At 40.3% G+C, this 18,537-nt stretch overlaps 1 protein-coding gene across 6 annotated transcripts in view; it reads right to left on the bottom strand.

Annotated features, from left to right (window-relative positions):
• Window positions 1-18,537, bottom strand: part of VRK2 (VRK serine/threonine kinase 2) — a 108,799-nt gene that overhangs the window by 59,111 nt on the left and 31,151 nt on the right. For all 6 annotated transcript variants that reach the window (XM_070429256.1, XM_070429255.1, XM_070429254.1 and 3 more), the window contains exon 8: window positions 3,893-4,025. In XM_070429256.1, coding sequence (XP_070285357.1) covers window positions 3,893-4,025 — 133 coding nt within the window. The remainder of the gene's footprint in view (window positions 1-3,892; window positions 4,026-18,537) is intronic.

Here is an 18,537-nt window from a genome sequence, read left to right as displayed (position 1 = left end):
CTCTAGCAGTCTAGGACCCCTCGGGGAATGTCCACCTGATGGCTTAGGCCCGCTCCCAGGGGGATTGGGCCTAAGCTGGCAGTCAGACATCCCTCTGGCAGCCCAGGAGCCCTTGGGGGATGTCCACTTGCCAGCGGGGAGCAGGCCTAAGCTGCAGTCCGACATCCTTAGCGCTGCTGAGGAGGCAGGAGAGGCTCCCACCACCACCGCTGTACTGGCAGCCGTCAGCATGGCTTGTGGCTGAGCAGAGCTCCCCCTGTGGGAGCGCACTGACCACCAGGGGGCAGCTCCTGCATTGAGCGTCTTCTCCCTGGTGGTCAGTGTGTGTCATAGTGACCAGTCATTCTCAGTCGTTCTGCTGTTAGGGTCAATTTGCATATTACCCTTTTATTATATAGGATAGAGGCCTGGTGCATGGGTGGAAGCCGGCTGGTTTGCCCTGAAGGGTGTCCCGGATCAGGGAGGGGGTCCTGCTGGGGTGTCTGGCCAGCCTGGGTGAGGGGCTAAGGGCTGTTTGCAGGCTGGCCACAGCCCCTTCAGGGTGGGGGGTCCCTACTGGGATGCCTGGCCAGCCTGGGTGAGGGGCTGAGGGCCGTTTTCAGGCTGGCCACACCCTCTTCATGGTGGGGGGTTCCTGCTGGGGTGCCTGGCCAGTCTGGGTGAGGGGCTAATGGCTGTTTGCAGGCTGGCCAAGCCCCCCAGCAGGGACCCTCACCCCATGAGGGTATGGCCATCCTGGGTGAGGGGCTAATGACTGTTTGCAGGCTGGCCATGGCCCCCAGCAACCCAAGCTCCAATTGGAGGCTGGCTGGAAGCAGGTGTCTGGGATTTATTTATCTTTTATAATTGAAACTTTGTTGCCTTGAGCGGAGGCCACAGCCGGCCACAGCAGGTGGGAAGCTTGGCTTCCTCCATCGCCGGGGCAACCAAGCCTCCTGCTCACTCCAGCTCCGTGGCTGACGGCCGCCATCTTGGTTGGTTAATTTGCATATAGTCGCTCTGATTGGGTGGTGGGCATGGCTTGGGGCATAGCGGAGGTATGGTCAATTTGCATGTTTCTCTTTTATTAGATATATACATCTAATCTACATTCCATCTAATATATACATCTAATCTATATTAGATATATACATCTAATCTAAAAGACAAACATGCAAATTGACCATACCACCGCTACGCCTTAAGCCATGCCCACCAGTCAATCAGAGCAACTATATGCAAATTAACCCAACCAAGATGGCAGCCGGCAGCCACGGAGCTGAAGAGAGCAGGAGGCTTGGTTGCTCCGGCGATGGAGGAAGCCAAGCTCCCCGGCCGGCTCTGAGCTCCACTGAAGGCAACAAAGTTTCAATTATATGAGATAAATAAACCCCAGATACCTGCTTCCAGCCAGCCATGGCCACGAAGCTGGAGCGAGCAGGAGCCGGCTCTGAGCTCCACTGAAGGCAACAAAGTTTCAATTATAGAAGGTAAATAAATCCCAGAATTAAAAAGAAAAAAAAGAAAAAAAGGAGAGGCTGGGAGCTTCCGTCGCCGGGGGGCTTGGCCAGCCTGAAAACGGCCCTCAGCCCCTCACCCAGACTGGCCAGGCACCCCAGTGGGGACCCCCCCCCCCACCCTAAAGGGGGTGTGGCCAGCCTGAAAACAGCCATCAGCCCCTCACCCAGGCTGGCCAGGCACCCCAGCAGGACCCCCCTCCCTGAGGGAGGTTTGGCCAGCCTGAAAACAGCCCTCAGCCCCTCACCCAGGCTGGCCAGGCACCCCAGTGGTGGCCCCCACCCTGAAGGGGGTGTGGCCAGTCTGAAAACGGCCCTCAGCCCCTCTCGCAAGCTGGCCAGGCACCCCAGCGGGACCCCCGCCCTGATTCGGGACACCCTTCAGGGCAAACCAGCCAGCCCCCACCCATGCAGCAGGCCTCTATCCTATATAATAAAAGGGTAATATGCAAACTGACCCTAACAGCAGAAAGACTGGGAATGACTGGTCACTATGACACACACTGACCACCAGGGGGCAGACGCTCAATACAGGAGCTGCCCCCTGGTGGTCGGTGTGCTCCCACATGGGGAGCTCCGCTCAGCCAAAAGCCAGCGGCAGTGGTAGGAGCCTCTCCCATCTCCACAGCAGCGCTAAAGATGTCCCACTGAGGGCTAAGGCCCCCTGAGGGCTCCTGGACTGCAAGAGGGTGCAGGCTGGGCTAAGGTACCTCCCCCTCCACCACCCCCAGTGCACGAATGTTGTGCACTAGACCTCTAGTCATTAACATAATCAGAGCAATGCTTAAGAATCTGTATGATGAATTTCCAGTTATACCACTATCAAAAAAGTACTCCTCCCAGATTCCTGTAAATTCTTTCACAATAATGAATCTGGCAAAAGTGAAGAAGAAAATTCACTGAGAGTAAAGAACTTTAAATTGAACAAGAACCCACTATCAATGAGCATTTGATTCTTATATTTCTTAATTTAATTAAAACCATGCCCCATTTATATTTTTGAATGTTCACTGATTCATTCACAATGTAAATGGTGAAAAAATACAGATTTCTTCATTTCTGAGTGATCATTACTTTTCTAACCAAACTACCCTTGAAAAGTAATGTAGTGATTTATTTTACTCTAATCCAAAGTATAAAAGCTAATTTCCATTTCAGAAATTTAACCTATGATTCTTCCTGAAAGAAAGACAGTATCCATCCAACACACTTGTCTCACTTTTGCACTGGCGTACCTTAAACTGGGGTGGGTTTTAATTGCTTTGGAAAATGATCAAGACCCCTCTACATTACATGGTCAATGGTCCTTTTAATAGAAAGGCAATAATATACAGTTGTTTGCACCAACTAAAACTCGTTAGAAAGTCTCAGTTTAGGGTAACAGTTCACCAGTCATTAACAAGTGCAAATGTCTAATTGCCTTTTAGTGAAAATGTGGATCTTTCCAAGCTGTTTATAATTATTTGTATGGCTTAGCAAACTTGAAAATACTTTTATAAACAAAGTTTAAGGAATATAATTTTGAAAGCCAAAGTTTTTCAATAATCACCCCTTTTTTTACTAGCATAACATTAGAATTGACTTTTTGTCTTGCTGACAGAGCAACTAAGAAAGTACAGTTGCATTGACCATATTGATTGTGAACAAAGCAACCATCAGTGGGACTCCGCACCATATATTTTCAATATTGACCTCCTACTTCCTTTTCCATGGCTTTCTGGGTCGGCTATTGGATTTGGACTGCAGTGTAATAAACAGCTAAGGTTTAATTAATGGTAAATGAATACAAGACATAGGTTATGACTTTAACTAATTAGGGAATTGTTGAATTAAGTCTGCCCTGGAATGCAAGGCAGTACAATCAATATCCAATAAAAGGACTATGTATGTAATTTACCTGCAAATGTGTTTCCAATACCATCAAAGTGAGTTTAAATAAGTAAGATATATGAAAGGCGACTAGGAGAGATTTCCACAAATTAACACTTTATAGTTTCAGAAGAGATTTTCTTGTTGTTGAGAGATGGTATCTTCCAAAGCTCTGATAAGAGCACAATGAAAAACAGGAACAATTCTTCACCAAATTCTTTACCAAATCTGTATTCTTCACTACAGCATGAAAGTTCAGTGCTGACCTCCAAGTTTAATCTACACAAACTAGTCATTTCCTGCCTAAAATAAGCATCAAGCTTTGCTTCCTTGACACCCTTGTGCTTTTTTCTCACTTGTCATAGTCTGTATCTCCTCCCCCCCACCCCCATAAGACAAATAGTCACTGGCAGACAAAATCTCACCAGCACTCTCAGTCCTCGAAGTGACTATGCAAAGGTCATTTCATAGAGTCTTATTACTCTGTAATTATTCTTGTGAAATAAAAATAAGAAAAAGAAACTTACCCACTCCCTTGTGGGCATCCAAGCTGGTAAACTCCATTGTCCCATTATGGCCTTTTCTAGGATTTTCCTGATACTGTTTGTGGTTCCCGTTGGGACAATATCTGTAGGCAAGTCCGTAATCTGCAAGATAAACCTGGAAGACAAATGAACCATGCTTTCAGCCTCTGAAATGTAACCTTTATCATTAAGTCTTAAGAAACTGTTAGGTTAAGAAGTCTTATACCTACATTTGTATTAAACCAAATGGTGCCTTAGGATAAAACAGATACAACTGAGGACCATAACAACTAACTTTCCAGTTTCAAACCTTACTTCATCATAGGCATATCTTGTTTCTGAGTTGACTTAGAGTTTTTAGTCTTTTTATTTTGCTCCCAAATTCCCTCCCCTCCAGGTGGGCATCTAGACATCATAGACCATAACCTACCTTTTTATCTGTATTCATGCAGCTTATGGGGCTCGGCCTTTTCTTGTAACCCCTTCTCTCTAACATAAAACTGTTTCAAGCAGGGAGGGGGAGATCAGGGCAAACAATCTAAATGTACAAACTTAATGCTAGAGGAGTTTCCATGAACAGGAAGTATACAAATAGTGGATAGATCGTAAGAGGTAATGACTCAAAAACACACCAGCATGTTGGATTTAAGAATGGAACGTCAATGCAGTATTCTGCCATTCAGTCCGACCCATAGCATCACAGTAATCTTTGCATGTCAGTCAGAATTTGTAAGTCAGTCAGAATTGCAAGTAGGGTTCCCAAACAGAATATAAATTGATAAATGTCAGAAGTCAATTCAAGTGAATTTTTCTCAGATTACTTTGGAGTGAGAAAGAGATAGGAGACATAGTTTTACAGATACAGCAGAAACTGTATGAACAGAAACTGTTACGACTAGATATTTATTCTGACATGAAGTCAAAATATAGTCGTTCCCAACTATCTGTTACCATGCTCCCCCTCCACCCAAAGAAAGCAGTTTCAACTTTTAAATTGTATTGTTTCACATATTTCTTTAAAATTTATGGATTGAGGCAACATTTCATGATGTAGCTATAAGACAATAGAGTATTATAAAACCAGTACTTTTGCCCACCCTGCGTGACTCAGTGGTTGAGCGTCAACCCATGAACCAGGGGGTCATAGTTTCGATTCCCAGTCAGGGCACATGCCTGGGTTGTAGGCTCTATCCCCAGTGTGGGGTGGGCAGGAGGCAGCTGATCAATGATTCTCTCTCATCATTGATGTTTCTCTCCCTCTCCCTTCCTCTCTGAAATCAATAAAAATAGATCTAAAAGAATAAAAATAAATAAAACTTGCATTTTAAAATATATCTATTAAAAGTATTTATCTTTTAGTTTCTGTAAGGTCTTGGTTTTAGGATAGCTTAAGTAGGAGGTATTTTGAACTTCAAAATATAAACAGCACAGAGTTTTCTTCATTTGTTGGAGAACATAGCTTGCTAGTATCTGAAAACATGGTATTTCAGTTTTGTCTCTCGCCCACAGATGCTGTTTCTCTACATGGTCTCAGAAGTAACTGATCCCTCTGCTCTATGTAACTAGACTTCAGGATCAGATGTGCAACTGGCTGCTTGCTTTCACTATTTATGATGCATTTTTATCTTTATTTATTTCAAGAACTAAATTGATAAGACTTCACTTTACAAAGTAGATATCCCAGAAATGTACATATTGATAATTTAGCAAAACAGAAATATATATTACACTAGAGTAGTTTTCTTAAAAGTAAAAAAGAGCATCAAGAAGCTTTCCATGTAGTCATTAGCCAAAACAATAAGACCTACATTAAACTTCATGGAGGACTTAATTTACATCAGCGCATGCTAAGAGCTTTGCATTCATTGGTCCATGCCATCCTCCACAGAAATCCTGCATGTAGGTGGCATCCTCTCCAGCTCACTCATGCCAACGGACGCTTAGTGAGATTATGTGGCTTGTGCAGTAAAATGGAGCCAGAGTCTGACTCCAGAGTTTTCACTCTCGGTCACTGTTGGAGGGAAATTGCACTGCACTGCACATGCTAAAAAGACAACACAGACCTTATTCAAGGCCATTGCAATAGGGGAGATAGATTAAACTCAACCCTACTGAAACAAAGGTGGGAAAGTTTTTAAGCGCTGGGGCAGGCTAGTGAAAAGTTCTGGAGGATATTAGGGGAGGTCGGTCAAAGTAGCTAGGTTACCTATGTTTGTTAATTTGTGCTTAGGCCCTTCCCTCCTTCAGAGATTGAAGGGATAGCAGCACAATGTTTCTTAAAGATTGCATTTTAAGGGAATGACTCCAAGGTCCTTGAGACAGGACTTTTCCTTGCTGGGAGGTTGGGGGAGGGTGTTTGTGGGGGGTGGTGTGTGTGTGTGTGTGTTTTATTACTGGTTAAATCTCCTAACTAGTCGTTCTGTTCAGATTTTTTTCTTTCTTCATGATTCAATCTTGGTAGGTTGTATATTTCTAGGAATTTCTTCTAGGTTATCTAATTTGTTGATATATAATTGTTCATAGTAGTTTCTTATGGTTCTTATCTGTGTTATCAGTTGTAATGTCTCTTCTCTCATTCCTGACTTCATTTATTTGGGTCTTCTTTTTTTCTTAGTTTAGTTAAAGGTTTGTCTATTTTGTTTTTTGGATTTTTTTTTTGTGTGTGTGTGTTTTTTCACTAAAACAGTTCAGTTTCATTGATATTTTCTATTATCTTATTAGTCTCCATTTCACTTACTTTCACTCTGAAATTATTTTCTTCCCTTTAATAGCATTGTGCTTGATTTGTCCTTTCCCTATGTCCTTTATGTGTAAAGTTAGATTGTTTTATTTGAGATATTTCTTTTTTTTAATGTAGGAGTTTATTGCTATAAACCTCCCTCTTAGAACTGCTTTGGCTGCATCCCATAAATTGTGGAACACTGTGTTTCCATTTGTCTGAGGATATTTCTTTTATTTCCCTTTTGATTTCTTCTTTGGCATACTGGTTGTTCAGGAGCATGTTGTTTAAGCTCTACATATTTGTGAATATTACAGTTTTCATCTTGTAACTGATTTCAAGTTTCATATCACTGTGGTTAGAAAAGATGCTTGATACGATGTCAATCCTCTTAAATTTATTTACCAAGACTTGTGCCCTAACAAGATCTATTCTAAAGATTGCTCCATGTGCACTTGAGAAGAATGTGCATTCTGTTGTTAGATGGAATGTATTGTATGTCTATCAGGTCCATCAGATTTAACATGCAGTTTAAGTCCAATGTTTTCCCACTTATTTTCTGTCTGAATAATCTATCCATTGTCATAAGTGGGGTATTGAAGCCCCTGATCGTTAATGTATTCCTGTCTATTTTCCCCTTCAGATCTGTTTATATATGCTTTATATATTAGGTGCTCCAATATTGGGTGCATAATTGGTGGTCTTAATAGAGCTGTAGGTTGAAGTCAAACAATCACAGAAAGCTACTGAACAAAATAACAAAACAAACAACTATCTATCTTCACCCCACTACATATATATCTATTTTTTTTAGTTTGTATTTTTACCTACAAGTATAGCCTATGATTATAAATATTTATATTTTTGTAGGTTCAGTGAGATTTAAATTCTCTAAATTTCTCATGAAAGTTTTACTACTAGAATCTATCAATATTTTAAAATTATAGGTTGTAAAGCATTAATAAAGAAATTTAGGATGATTGCATTTGTTGAGTAGAGATTTGATGTAGAAGAAGCCAATAGCCTGTACGAAGTGTTGACAAATTATTTTGTCTCAAATTAGGTCAAAGTGAGAGTTTCTACAAAGATAACTTAATGGAAATACACAGTATAGAATTGTGTTAGAACTATTCAAAATAAGAAAGAAAAAAAGGCTGGGACATGTCAAACAAGATAAGGGAGGAAAGAAAGGAACTAACATTTGTTGAGGTTCTAATTATGTGATAATCACTGAGCAAAATACCTTTCAAAAATCATTTCATTAAACCCAATCAATCACCCAGCCAGGTAGCATTGGTCTCATTCTACATATGAGAAAGCTGAACATCTGAGTAGTTAACTTACCCCAGTTTCTGAGCCAGTAAAGAATAGAAGCAGGATTCAAATCCATACCAATATGTCTTGAAAGTCCAATTTCTTTTTTTTAATACAACATACAATTTGGGTTTCTGCCCATTGTTAAAATTTTGTTGAAATAAAATCTAAGTTTAAGTAGAACTTAATCTACAGTAGAGTTTGCAGTGTAGGCCCTGTTTTTATATGCCCTCGAGCTATGAATGATTTTTGCATCTTTATAGTATTGTAAAAAAAAGGAAAGAAAGAAAAAGATGATGCAACTAAAATATTTACTATCTGGCTCTTTACAGAGAAAGTTTGCCAACCTTTAATCTAAAGAAAAACTTGGTTTCAGTTAACTTTTTTTTAATATTATCCTTTTTATTTTCCGTGAAATAAAAAATAACTAGTTCATATTTTTTACTTTAAATATAAACACATATAATGTGCTTTAAGTCTTAGAAGCTAGTAGTAGGAAACTCAAGATCACCTATGAGGTAGAAGATTATTTGCATTATAATAAGACTAGGCACAAGAAAATTTAAAATCTAGCTCCCTAATGCATTTTAAATGATTTTCTTCCTATGCAACTTTTCTGAATTTAGTAACGGTTTCCTTTCTCTATGAGTAAAAGGACAGCCCTTCCTGCTTCCCTTTTCATTACATTGTACTGCCCCTCACATTTCTACATGGTACTCATTTTTTTCTCACCTTTCTTAGATATGCTTTTTTTTTTTTAAACTAGTGGCCTGGTGCACAAAATCTGTGCGCATTAAAAGGGAATTAATTAGAGGAAATATTTTTAAATTGCTAATTCCCCTTTCTCTATAATAGAAGTGTCAGAGATGAAAGAAAATTAGTAAAATGTATATGAAAATCTCCCTCCTGTCAGAGTCTGGGGCGTGCCACAGGACTCAGAGTCATGTCCCCGCCCACCCGTGCGTGCTTTGAAATCGCACGAGACTCAGACCCAGCCAGCCCCATCCCATTGGGCGAGACCCAGACCCAGCTGGTCCCACCCCCATCAAGCCCCGCCAGGCAGCGGGAGTGGCCTGAGGACCCCAGGCCCTGTGCCAGGGCAGAGGGCATGGCCGGAGGTCCCCTGGCCCCGGTGCAGGGGGGCGCAGCCTGAGGTCTCATCAAGCCCTGCTGGATGGGGGGCGTGGCCTGAGGTCCCCCGCCCTGGCTAGATGCCACGTAGCCTCAGGTCCCTGCTGATTGGCCATTACGCGTCATGGCATGACCATTTGCATATTAGCCTTTTATTATTATGATAACTTTGTAAGGTAGGTAGAGCTGTTGTGTGTCATTTTCCACATTTAACAGGTGAAAAACAATGTGATATACCCAAATAATGCAAGTTACCAACACTCACCAAGTCCTGCTTCTACAAGTGGTTTTGTTTTAATGAATTTCTTAGCACACCCCCCCGCCCCCACCAAAAAAAAAAACCCACCTAATCTGAGCTAATGCTTTCATGGACTTTTGATTTAATTATCTTATTACCTAAGGTAGTGTGGTAGCCACTGAGGTGTAATCCCATCAAGAAAGAACTGGCCTATCACCTGTGAGGAGCACAATAAGCTGAAAACCTCTGGAGGTGGGATCATTAGGAACCGCCAGAGCATGTGAGCCAAGGCTACACTCTTCCTGGGCAGCTCCTGCCACACAATGATCATGGGGGGTTGGGGGAGGGGATGCTGTGTGGCCTATTCTACCTAATCAGAGATTCTTCTTGTGGGCATTGATTGTTTTGCTGCTCCCTAAGGGTTAGCTGAGCTTTGTCAGAACTGCATCATAGTCTGAGCTCTCCCTGCTCAATCCTCCTCTTCCCCTTTCCTTTCCTGGGTGTCATATCAACACCCCACTTGTCCAATCCTGCTTCTTGTCCTTTTGCTCTCACAGGTGATATACTTCCTTCCCCAATAAAGCCATTACACTCCTAATTCTGTCCCAGCATCTGTTCCTCTGAGAACTGGACTTGACACAGATGGTCTGTAAATCACAGCCTTGATTAAAAGCGCTACACAAACAAAAAGATGAAAACAAAGTTGCTTTTGATGACCATGAAAAATACAACTTCCCTATAATAAACAAGCCTGTCTCAAATACAACATCCTGTTTATCTACATGTGCACCCATGTATGCCTCATCTTAATGTTCTGCACTTTAACCTTTACTTCCCATCTCCTTTGCTTCTTAATGTTGTAGGCTCTTACATTGCTTTAACTTTCCAAATGGATGGGTGAAACTAGCAATGAAAGAACACCATGATGACTCTTCTTTGAAGGGAACCGCATGGGAAGGGCCGCTGTCTTCAATTTGGCCCCCCAGGTACTCTCCTCTACTTCCTACCCCACCTTCTGGATTAACAGTTTACTCCCTGGATTCACCACTGATGAATCCTAGGGAATATATCCCTTTAACCAAAGGGCAGCTGACTGGGTTTTCATTTGTGTCCACACAAATTTACTATTTTAAAATTCACAAAGTTATTTTACTTTTATTTATGTCTTGGCCCCACATTTACAAGCGGTAAGCTCCTAGTGAACAAGAGGCAGGATAATGTTGTATAACTTGTATCCACAACAGCACCCACTCTAAGGTCTTGTGCATAGCAAGCTTAAATAAATTTCCATTGATTAGACTTGATGGTAATAATTGGACAAATTGATATAAATTCTTTTCAATAGACAGCTGAGTGCCAAGCATGATAAACTATTGACAACTGTAATTTAAAAAAAAACAAACCACACAAAGAAAAATGAATGCATATTATTTTGAATATAGTTGATCCTTGAACAACACAGGCTTGAACTGCATAGGTCCACTTATATACAGATTTTTTTTTCAATAAATACCATAAATGTATTTTCTCTTAATGTGAAAACGTGATTTTCTTTTCACATTTTCCTTTCTCTGGCTTAGTTTATTGTAAGAGTACAGTGCATAATACACATAACATACAAAACACATGTTAATCAACTATTCAATGCTATCAGTAAGGCTTCCAGTCAACAGTGGGCTATTGTTTTGAAGAAGTCAAGTCATATGTAGCTTTTCAGCTGTGCAGAAGCGGGTGCAGGGCTGTCTGTGCCCCCACATTGTTCAAGAGTCAACTGTACTTGCTATGTGAAAGCATTAAGTGCTTTACTGAAGTGTAATTGTTTAACCCTCATGACCCTACAACAAAACTATTTTAAGATACCTTGAGGATGAAAAAATAGGATGAGTAGGTTAAGTGCGCTGAATAAAACAAACTTATAATAAATGCCAAAGTTGAGATTTGAACCTCAATCAGTCTGACCAGAAGGCTAAGCATCTTCACACATATAGGAAGGGAGATGGCATCTGCAAGTCTAAAGGTAACATGTACTCTGACAAAAAGTATATTAGATTTACATTTAATAGTATTTTAGAGCAAGGAGAGGGTATTTTGAATTGGGGAACTCAGAGAAAAAAAAGTTGAGCCTTGAAAAATCCTATATAATAAAAGCCTAATATGCAAATCAACCGAACGGCAGAATGACCCGTTGGCAGGGGGCGGGGCCAGTGAGCGTGTGGTGCCAGGCCAGCCAAGGTGGGTGCCAATTGGCAGAGGGAGGGAATGGCAATCAGGGGCAGCAGTGACTGGCAGTGGTGGTGGCAGGGTGATGGGCGGGTGGGGCTGGAACTGCCCCCTGATGGTCAGTGCACTCCCACAGGGGGAGCGCTGCTCAGCCACAAGCTGGGCTCATGGCTGGCAAGCACAGCGGCGGTGGCAGGAGCCTCTTCCACGTCCACGGCAGCGCTAAGGATGTCTGTGGGGAGTGGGCCTAAGCCAACAGTCAGACATCCTCCAAGGGCTCCCAGACTGCAAGAGGACACAGGCCTGGCTGAGGGACCCCCCCACCCCCACCCCCGAGAGCACGAATTTTTGTGCACCAGGCCTCTAGTACCTAATATTTCCACAAATGGAAACAGGGAAGAAGAAATAACACAAGAAGGAAAGCCAGGGTATGGGTCAGCATGTGCTGGGAGTGGAGAGTTTACTGGAACACAACACCAGAGAGAAAATCTGGTTAGCATTAGTTTCTAGAAAGCTTTGAAACCCCACCAAGAAGCAGGGTATGACTGCTGTGTGCAAACAGAAGTTCCAAAAGGTTTTTTGCAAGGAATAGTATTATCAGCACTGGCAGCAGCATAATGAGGCAGTGGAAACAGAGAGTGCATTTGGAGAATATAATCATAGTCTAGGCAAGAGGTATGGGAGGATTCACTGTAGATGGGAAAAGTAAAGGACTCCTTCCCATCAGGAATCAAATGACCAGGAATGCTAAGCACCAAGCAGCCACACTGTCTCAAATGGAAGCATTTCTCAACATTTGATACGATGGCCATGAACATGTCAGCTGGAGAAGGGCACAAAAGATTATGAAACTGGAGGAGAAAGAAGTAAGGCGCTAACGTGAACAAATGCCACTGCCCATCAGTAATGCCATTACTATGTTACCTCCACTTTGCAAATTCACATTAGAGAAGAAATATATATATAGTCCCAAAATGTGATTCACTTTTCAAGGACTTATTTTTTGTGTGTGCAATCTAATACCTTATCATAATTTAGACTATTTACTATAAGTAAATCCTTTTCATTAGCATAACCTGTTGTAGCAAGAAATGTGTCTATTAAGCTCTCATTGTCAGACACTGATGGAAATTATACTATTGGGGAGACAGTCACTACTCATGATTGTTTTAATGGCAATTTAGAAAACACTTTAAAAACTCCAGAAGAACATATAGAGGTACTCTGTAACTGTAAAGGCTCTTATACAAGAAGGCCAGCATTATTCTTATTTGAAAATGGTATAATATTTTCCTATTCTATCAACAAGATTCTGTAATGTGAAAATCTTCATAATAAACTAAATGCTTACTGACTAACGAAAATCACTATATGCCAGGAGGAGAAAGAAGCATGAAATGAGTAAGCAGCATGTTCATGAAAATCATGCATATCTGTTACAAAACCTGCATGTAGCCTTGTAGATGCTACTATGTTTTGATATAAATCTGTGGTTCCACTTATTTTTATTACTAGAGGCCCAGTGCACAAAATTTGTACACGGGTAGGGTCCCTAGGCCTGGCCGGCAATTAGGGGTGATCAGGTTCCCAGCCTCCCCTCCTCCTCCTTCCCTCACTCACTCAGCTCCCCGCCACCGCCGCGGCTGATCGCCCACCATGTTCCGCGCCACCCCCTGGTGGTCAGTGCATGTCATAGTGAGCAATCGAACTCCCAGTCTCCTGGTCGAACTCCCAAGGGGACAATTTGCATATTAACCTTTTATTATATAGGATACAGTACTTTCTTCTACTCAACATCCTTCCTTACCTTGTTTCTGCCAGTAAAATAACGCTACAAATGATATATGTGCGTTAGCACTATTCAGCCTAGACAAAAAATACAACTTTTAAAATTTGCCTTTTCAAATATGATGTTTATTAGAATAAACACGAAGATATATTTTTCAAAAACATAGTCTGACCTTATCTTTTAGTGAGAGGTAAAAACCCTACAATGTCTGCTTAATGATAGATGTGACATGTGCTTACTATACTTAAAATATCTGCTTCATAATGTTTGGGGTTTTCTTCCTTCTAGTTCTCATAACTACTCAGACTTCACATTTGGAATTTTATCCTTTTTCTTTATATTTACTTTCAGAGAGAGAGAGAGAGAGAGAGAGAGAGAGAGAAAGGAGGAGGAGGAAGAGGGGAAGGTGGAGGGGGAAAGAGAAGAGAGAGTAAAAGACATGCCCCTGAGGTTATACGAAGCAGCAGCAGAAAAGCTGTATCTCTTATAAATCATTAGCTCTACACTCCATCGACTGCTCCATCAGGCCCAAGCATATGATCCCTAAATGGTACCATACACTCAGCATCATAATAACATACTGAGGTATATTTAGCAGTTGTTTGAAATGACATTAGCATTTTGATTCCATGGCCTGCTTCTCTACTCCAACCTGGTTCTTTTAGCAACATATGGAGGCCTGTTTGATCAACTAAGGCTGTGACTTAATACACTTTGATGACTTTAGGTTGGAACTCCCTCAATAATTCAGAGGCTCAGAATTGCTTCTTTACTAAAAATGCCTTCACCTATAAACGAAAACCTTTCCAATTATAATCTATTTCCAATTTCTCCTTTTGACACAAGTTTTCAAGGATTATACAGAAGAACCTCTCTTTATAATTTCCAATGTGATATCAAAGCATGTAACTTGTGTCTGTCCTTTAACAAATAGGCAACGGAAGAGGCTAATCTGAATTGCATCCAATTTACGGTTTTCCTCTTTGTCTAAATCAAATCTGAACTTGAGACTTCAACATGTCAGAAGCATTCTCAGAGCATGGTACATCTGTAAACAGCAGATACCACAAAATGTTAGCTGATATAATCTGACTGTTATTGCTATATTATAAAAACATTCACCACATTTAAGTTGTGTCTACATAAACACAGCCACCCAACATTCAAAACAGCTCCCTGTTCTACATTAACTACAACTCTATTGTTTTCAAAGACAGTATTTGAGGTTGCCAGCAATGAGGCCATTCTTACACGCAGAGACCCTAAACAGGGGTACCTCTTAACCCATACACTTTATACAACTCAATGAGTATATTCAGAATTCAGAAATGCATTTTCCCATTCTAACTGGTAAAAGGAAAAAAAATAACCTATATGTAGCCTTTTGTGGGTCAGGATGCTTTAATATTTTGGTCATAAACAGTTCTTTGGTGGATGTCTATGATCAAACTTCATTCCTGGACAGAACTTCAATTATTAAGTCTAATTCAATACCATTTTCTTAACAACTAATCAGAACATCATGCCTTTCCTCATAAATCCAAATAGTTGTTGAGGAGCCCAATAAAATATTCTATTGTCATAAGTATAACAATTATAAAAAAATACTATTTTCTATCTCTTACTGTTTACTATGTGCTTGATATTGGTCTAAAAATTTCACATGTTTAAAGCATTTGATCTTTAAAATATCTCTTTGATGTACTATTATCCTTATTTTTAGATGTGGACATGGAAGAACCAAGAGGTAAATAATAAGGCTAAGAACAGAGAGCTAATGAGGCAGAGCCAGAACTCTAAGCCAGGGGGTCTGATTCCAGAGCTTCTGGTCTTAACTATTCTACACTGAATCCCCAGCATAACTGAAAGTTATACAAATAGTCATCATCTTCTATCAAATGTTTTACCTGGGATTAAGAGTAGGTAAATAGCCCTCTTTTTATATATTCCTTCCTTCCTTGAACAAGAACATTTAGCTCCAGAATAAAAAAGTAGACAGTATTAATAAAGTGGAGGTCCCACCACACATATTCAAGAACTGCTTGAGGCATATGGATCTGGTGATGGTGGTGTGGGGGTGGGGGTGGGGTGTTGGGGGCTGGGGAGATTGAGAAAAAAAGAGAGAGAACTCACGGACAACAGTGTGGTGACTGCAGGGGGAGGGGATGGAGGTGGAAGAGAGCATGGAGGAGATAAATGGTGATGGAAAAGGTACAATAAATTTTAAAAAATAAAAGAGACTTAAATTTTACAAATGGGGGAGGGAACTAACTGCTTGAAGATCCTATGTGTAAGAACAAATCACATTAAACACATGAACTGATTTGGCCCTGCCTGGAGTGGCCCCAGGGAAAATAGAAGAGAATACTTCTTTCTGCCCTGTTCTGCCTTTCCCCTTTCCTTTTCCTTCCCCTATTCTGGTGCCTGAAGTTCATACATGGCCAAAATACACTGGCATCCATGCTAAGGTGTCAACAACTTACATGGAACAGAACAGTATCCTGAGATTTTTATTAACATTATTTGGAAAATGTATGATCTCAACTCCCAATCAAAGGTTTATGTCTAAGTCCCTGAATTAATTTGGCAGGACGGCTATAACAAAGTCCCACAAACTAGATGACTTAAACAACACAAATTTATTGTATCCTAGTTCTGGGGGCTAGAAGGCTAAAATCAGGGTGTAGGAGGGCTGGCTGCTGCCGTTGGCTGTGAGGGGTAAACGGCCCATGCCTCTCTCCTAAGCGTCTGGCAGTCTCAGTTCCTCGGCTTGCCGAAGCCATTCTCCCTGTCTATTCACATAGTCTTTCCTCTCTGATGTCTCCCTTTTTATAAGAAAAGCAACCATGAGATGACTTTCCCCTAGTCATCTAGTCTTAACTCACAAAGATCCTCCTTCCGTATGTTTATATTCACAGATACTGGGGGCTGGGACTTCAGCATCTCTTGAGGGGACACAATTCAACCAACAGGAGTCTCCAGCCTCAGTTTCTCTTGGTGAATATGCTGACAGAGCTCTATCTATAAGAAAACACTCATAATGGCTACATTAAGCAGGAAAGTTGGGTAGATTTCTCCCAATAGGAATTTAAGAAGTCTACAAATGGCTTATTTGCTGAACTTGGCTGTACCTGTTGGGCTTTACCTGTTATTCCTGAACACTGAGTAGTAAATTCATTTATGCATTAACCTACTCAGTTTCTCATTACTAATTTATTGAGTGCTTATTACATGCATGTTCTGTGCCAGCTGCTGGATACACATCAGTGAATCAAACACAACCCGTTTTCCTGTTTACAAGACTAGAAACTTCTTCTCTTGATGGACATTTACTAAAAAAAAAAAAAAAAAAAAAAATCACACCTTGTTCTGAACCAATAGTTTCATAAGTCAGATTTGTGGCCAACAACTGGTTCTATCCAGGAAGTTAGAGGCAATGAAAGCTAAAAGTTGCCAAAGAGATCACATGATATAGGCTATTCAATTACAGAAAGTTGTGGCAGGGAGTCTACTAAAATATAACATTTTTGAAAAAGAGGAAAAGAGAGTTTAAGTACAATTAGAATAGAAATTGTATTCCCATTTTCTGATGAATTTTAGGGTAAAGAAGAAAGTGGAAGAAATAAAACTTTGATAACTAGAGGCCTGATGCACAAAATGCACGCAAGAGGCTCAGCCCTCGCAGCCTCGGTGGTTTGCCTTGTCCCTCGCAGCCATGGTGGCTTGTCTCTGCCCTTGCTAGCCCTGTTTTTTTCCAGAAGGTCGTCCGGAAGGACGTCAGGATGGTCGTTCGGCTGTCAGTCTAATTAGCATATTATGCTTTAGTTATTATAGATTAGGAATGATGTAATTTTGTTAAGTGTGGTAACGGCATTGTTATAATATGATGAACTGTCCTTGTTCTTCAGAAATGCAATAAATATTTAAGTATTTAGAAGCAAAATTTCTTGATATCTATAATTTATTTTAAAAATTTCAGCCAAAAAAAACAGATAAAACAAAATTTCAAAACCTTAATTTTTAAGTCACAGTGATGGGTATAGGTATATGGAATCCTCTATTACTGGGAGTATTTTTTAAAAATTAGAAAAAAAATGTATCCTCTTAGAGAGGCAAAATTATATACTTAACAGATTCTCACCTGTCTCAGAGTCTCAATCCTGGCAAGTAAGCTTCACATAATACTAATTCTGAATATGGAGAACATAGCTTTAAATTATATTTATGAGGTTGTTTTCTTCAATATTTTCTAGTCATCATTCTCCAATAAGACTTAGTAATCCACATTCATATAGCTGTCATTTACATAGTATTTTGATGTGAGAATTTTTAAAATATGGATCTAATCTGATTTAAAATGAGGCATCTTAATATACACATGTTAAGAATAAATTCTGATAACAGGAACATTATTAAGTATCAGACAACAGAGTTTAAAATAGTAGTATTAACACATTATAGAATATGTGATGGAAATAAAATTTGGGGATGACTTTATTTTCATTTGACACATAATACTGAAAGAATCCCAAAATAGTGACAGAATTGGTCTATGAATACCACATATATACAAGTTATTAAATTTCAAAAACAACAAATTCATATGACAAATAATTATAGTGAGACAAAAAAATCCAGTAAAAGTGTATATTTTAAATAATATTAAACTCAAAAAATGCTTAAAGTTCAAGTAACTAAAATCATACAAATTTCAATGTCTCTTTACTCAACTAAATATATACAGCAGAACCTCACTACAAAGAACATAACACGCATGCTCTAAGTGACTACATACACCACCATGTGATATAATCCAGAGTATAACTCTATCCACCTGATACCACACAAATTTAATAGAAGTACCAGCTGTGCCATCTAGTAATAGCATGGTATCACACCAAGCTAAGACACATAACACTCCTCTGGAGATAATGAAATACGGACACATGTTACAGGACTAAATTTCATGTGTGTTCAACAAAGAAAAGGTTATCTCTAAATGGCAAACACATCTTGTACGCATATCATGCAAAGTTCTTACGAACACATTCACACTCCATTTTACAAGTAACTGTGATTGATAAATGGATTGTGTTAGAATTCCCTCTAGCAAACAGTGAACAAGCAGCTTTAATGAGGCTTATGACCCTACCCTGTGGATATCCTAGGGAATCTGAAAGTCAGTATTTGCCGCAAGACACAGGTCAGTTGCTATGATTCCTGCTCCCAGAACATTA

This window comes from Myotis yumanensis, unplaced genomic scaffold (genome assembly GCF_028538775.1).
Source record: "Myotis yumanensis isolate MYYU_CA2020_CCGP unplaced genomic scaffold, mMyoYum1.0.hap1 SCAF_11, whole genome shotgun sequence".
Lineage (NCBI taxonomy): Eukaryota > Metazoa > Chordata > Mammalia > Chiroptera > Vespertilionidae > Myotis > Myotis yumanensis.
Note: the sequence above shows the minus strand (reverse complement) of the source record. Positions and strands in the feature narration are given on the sequence as shown.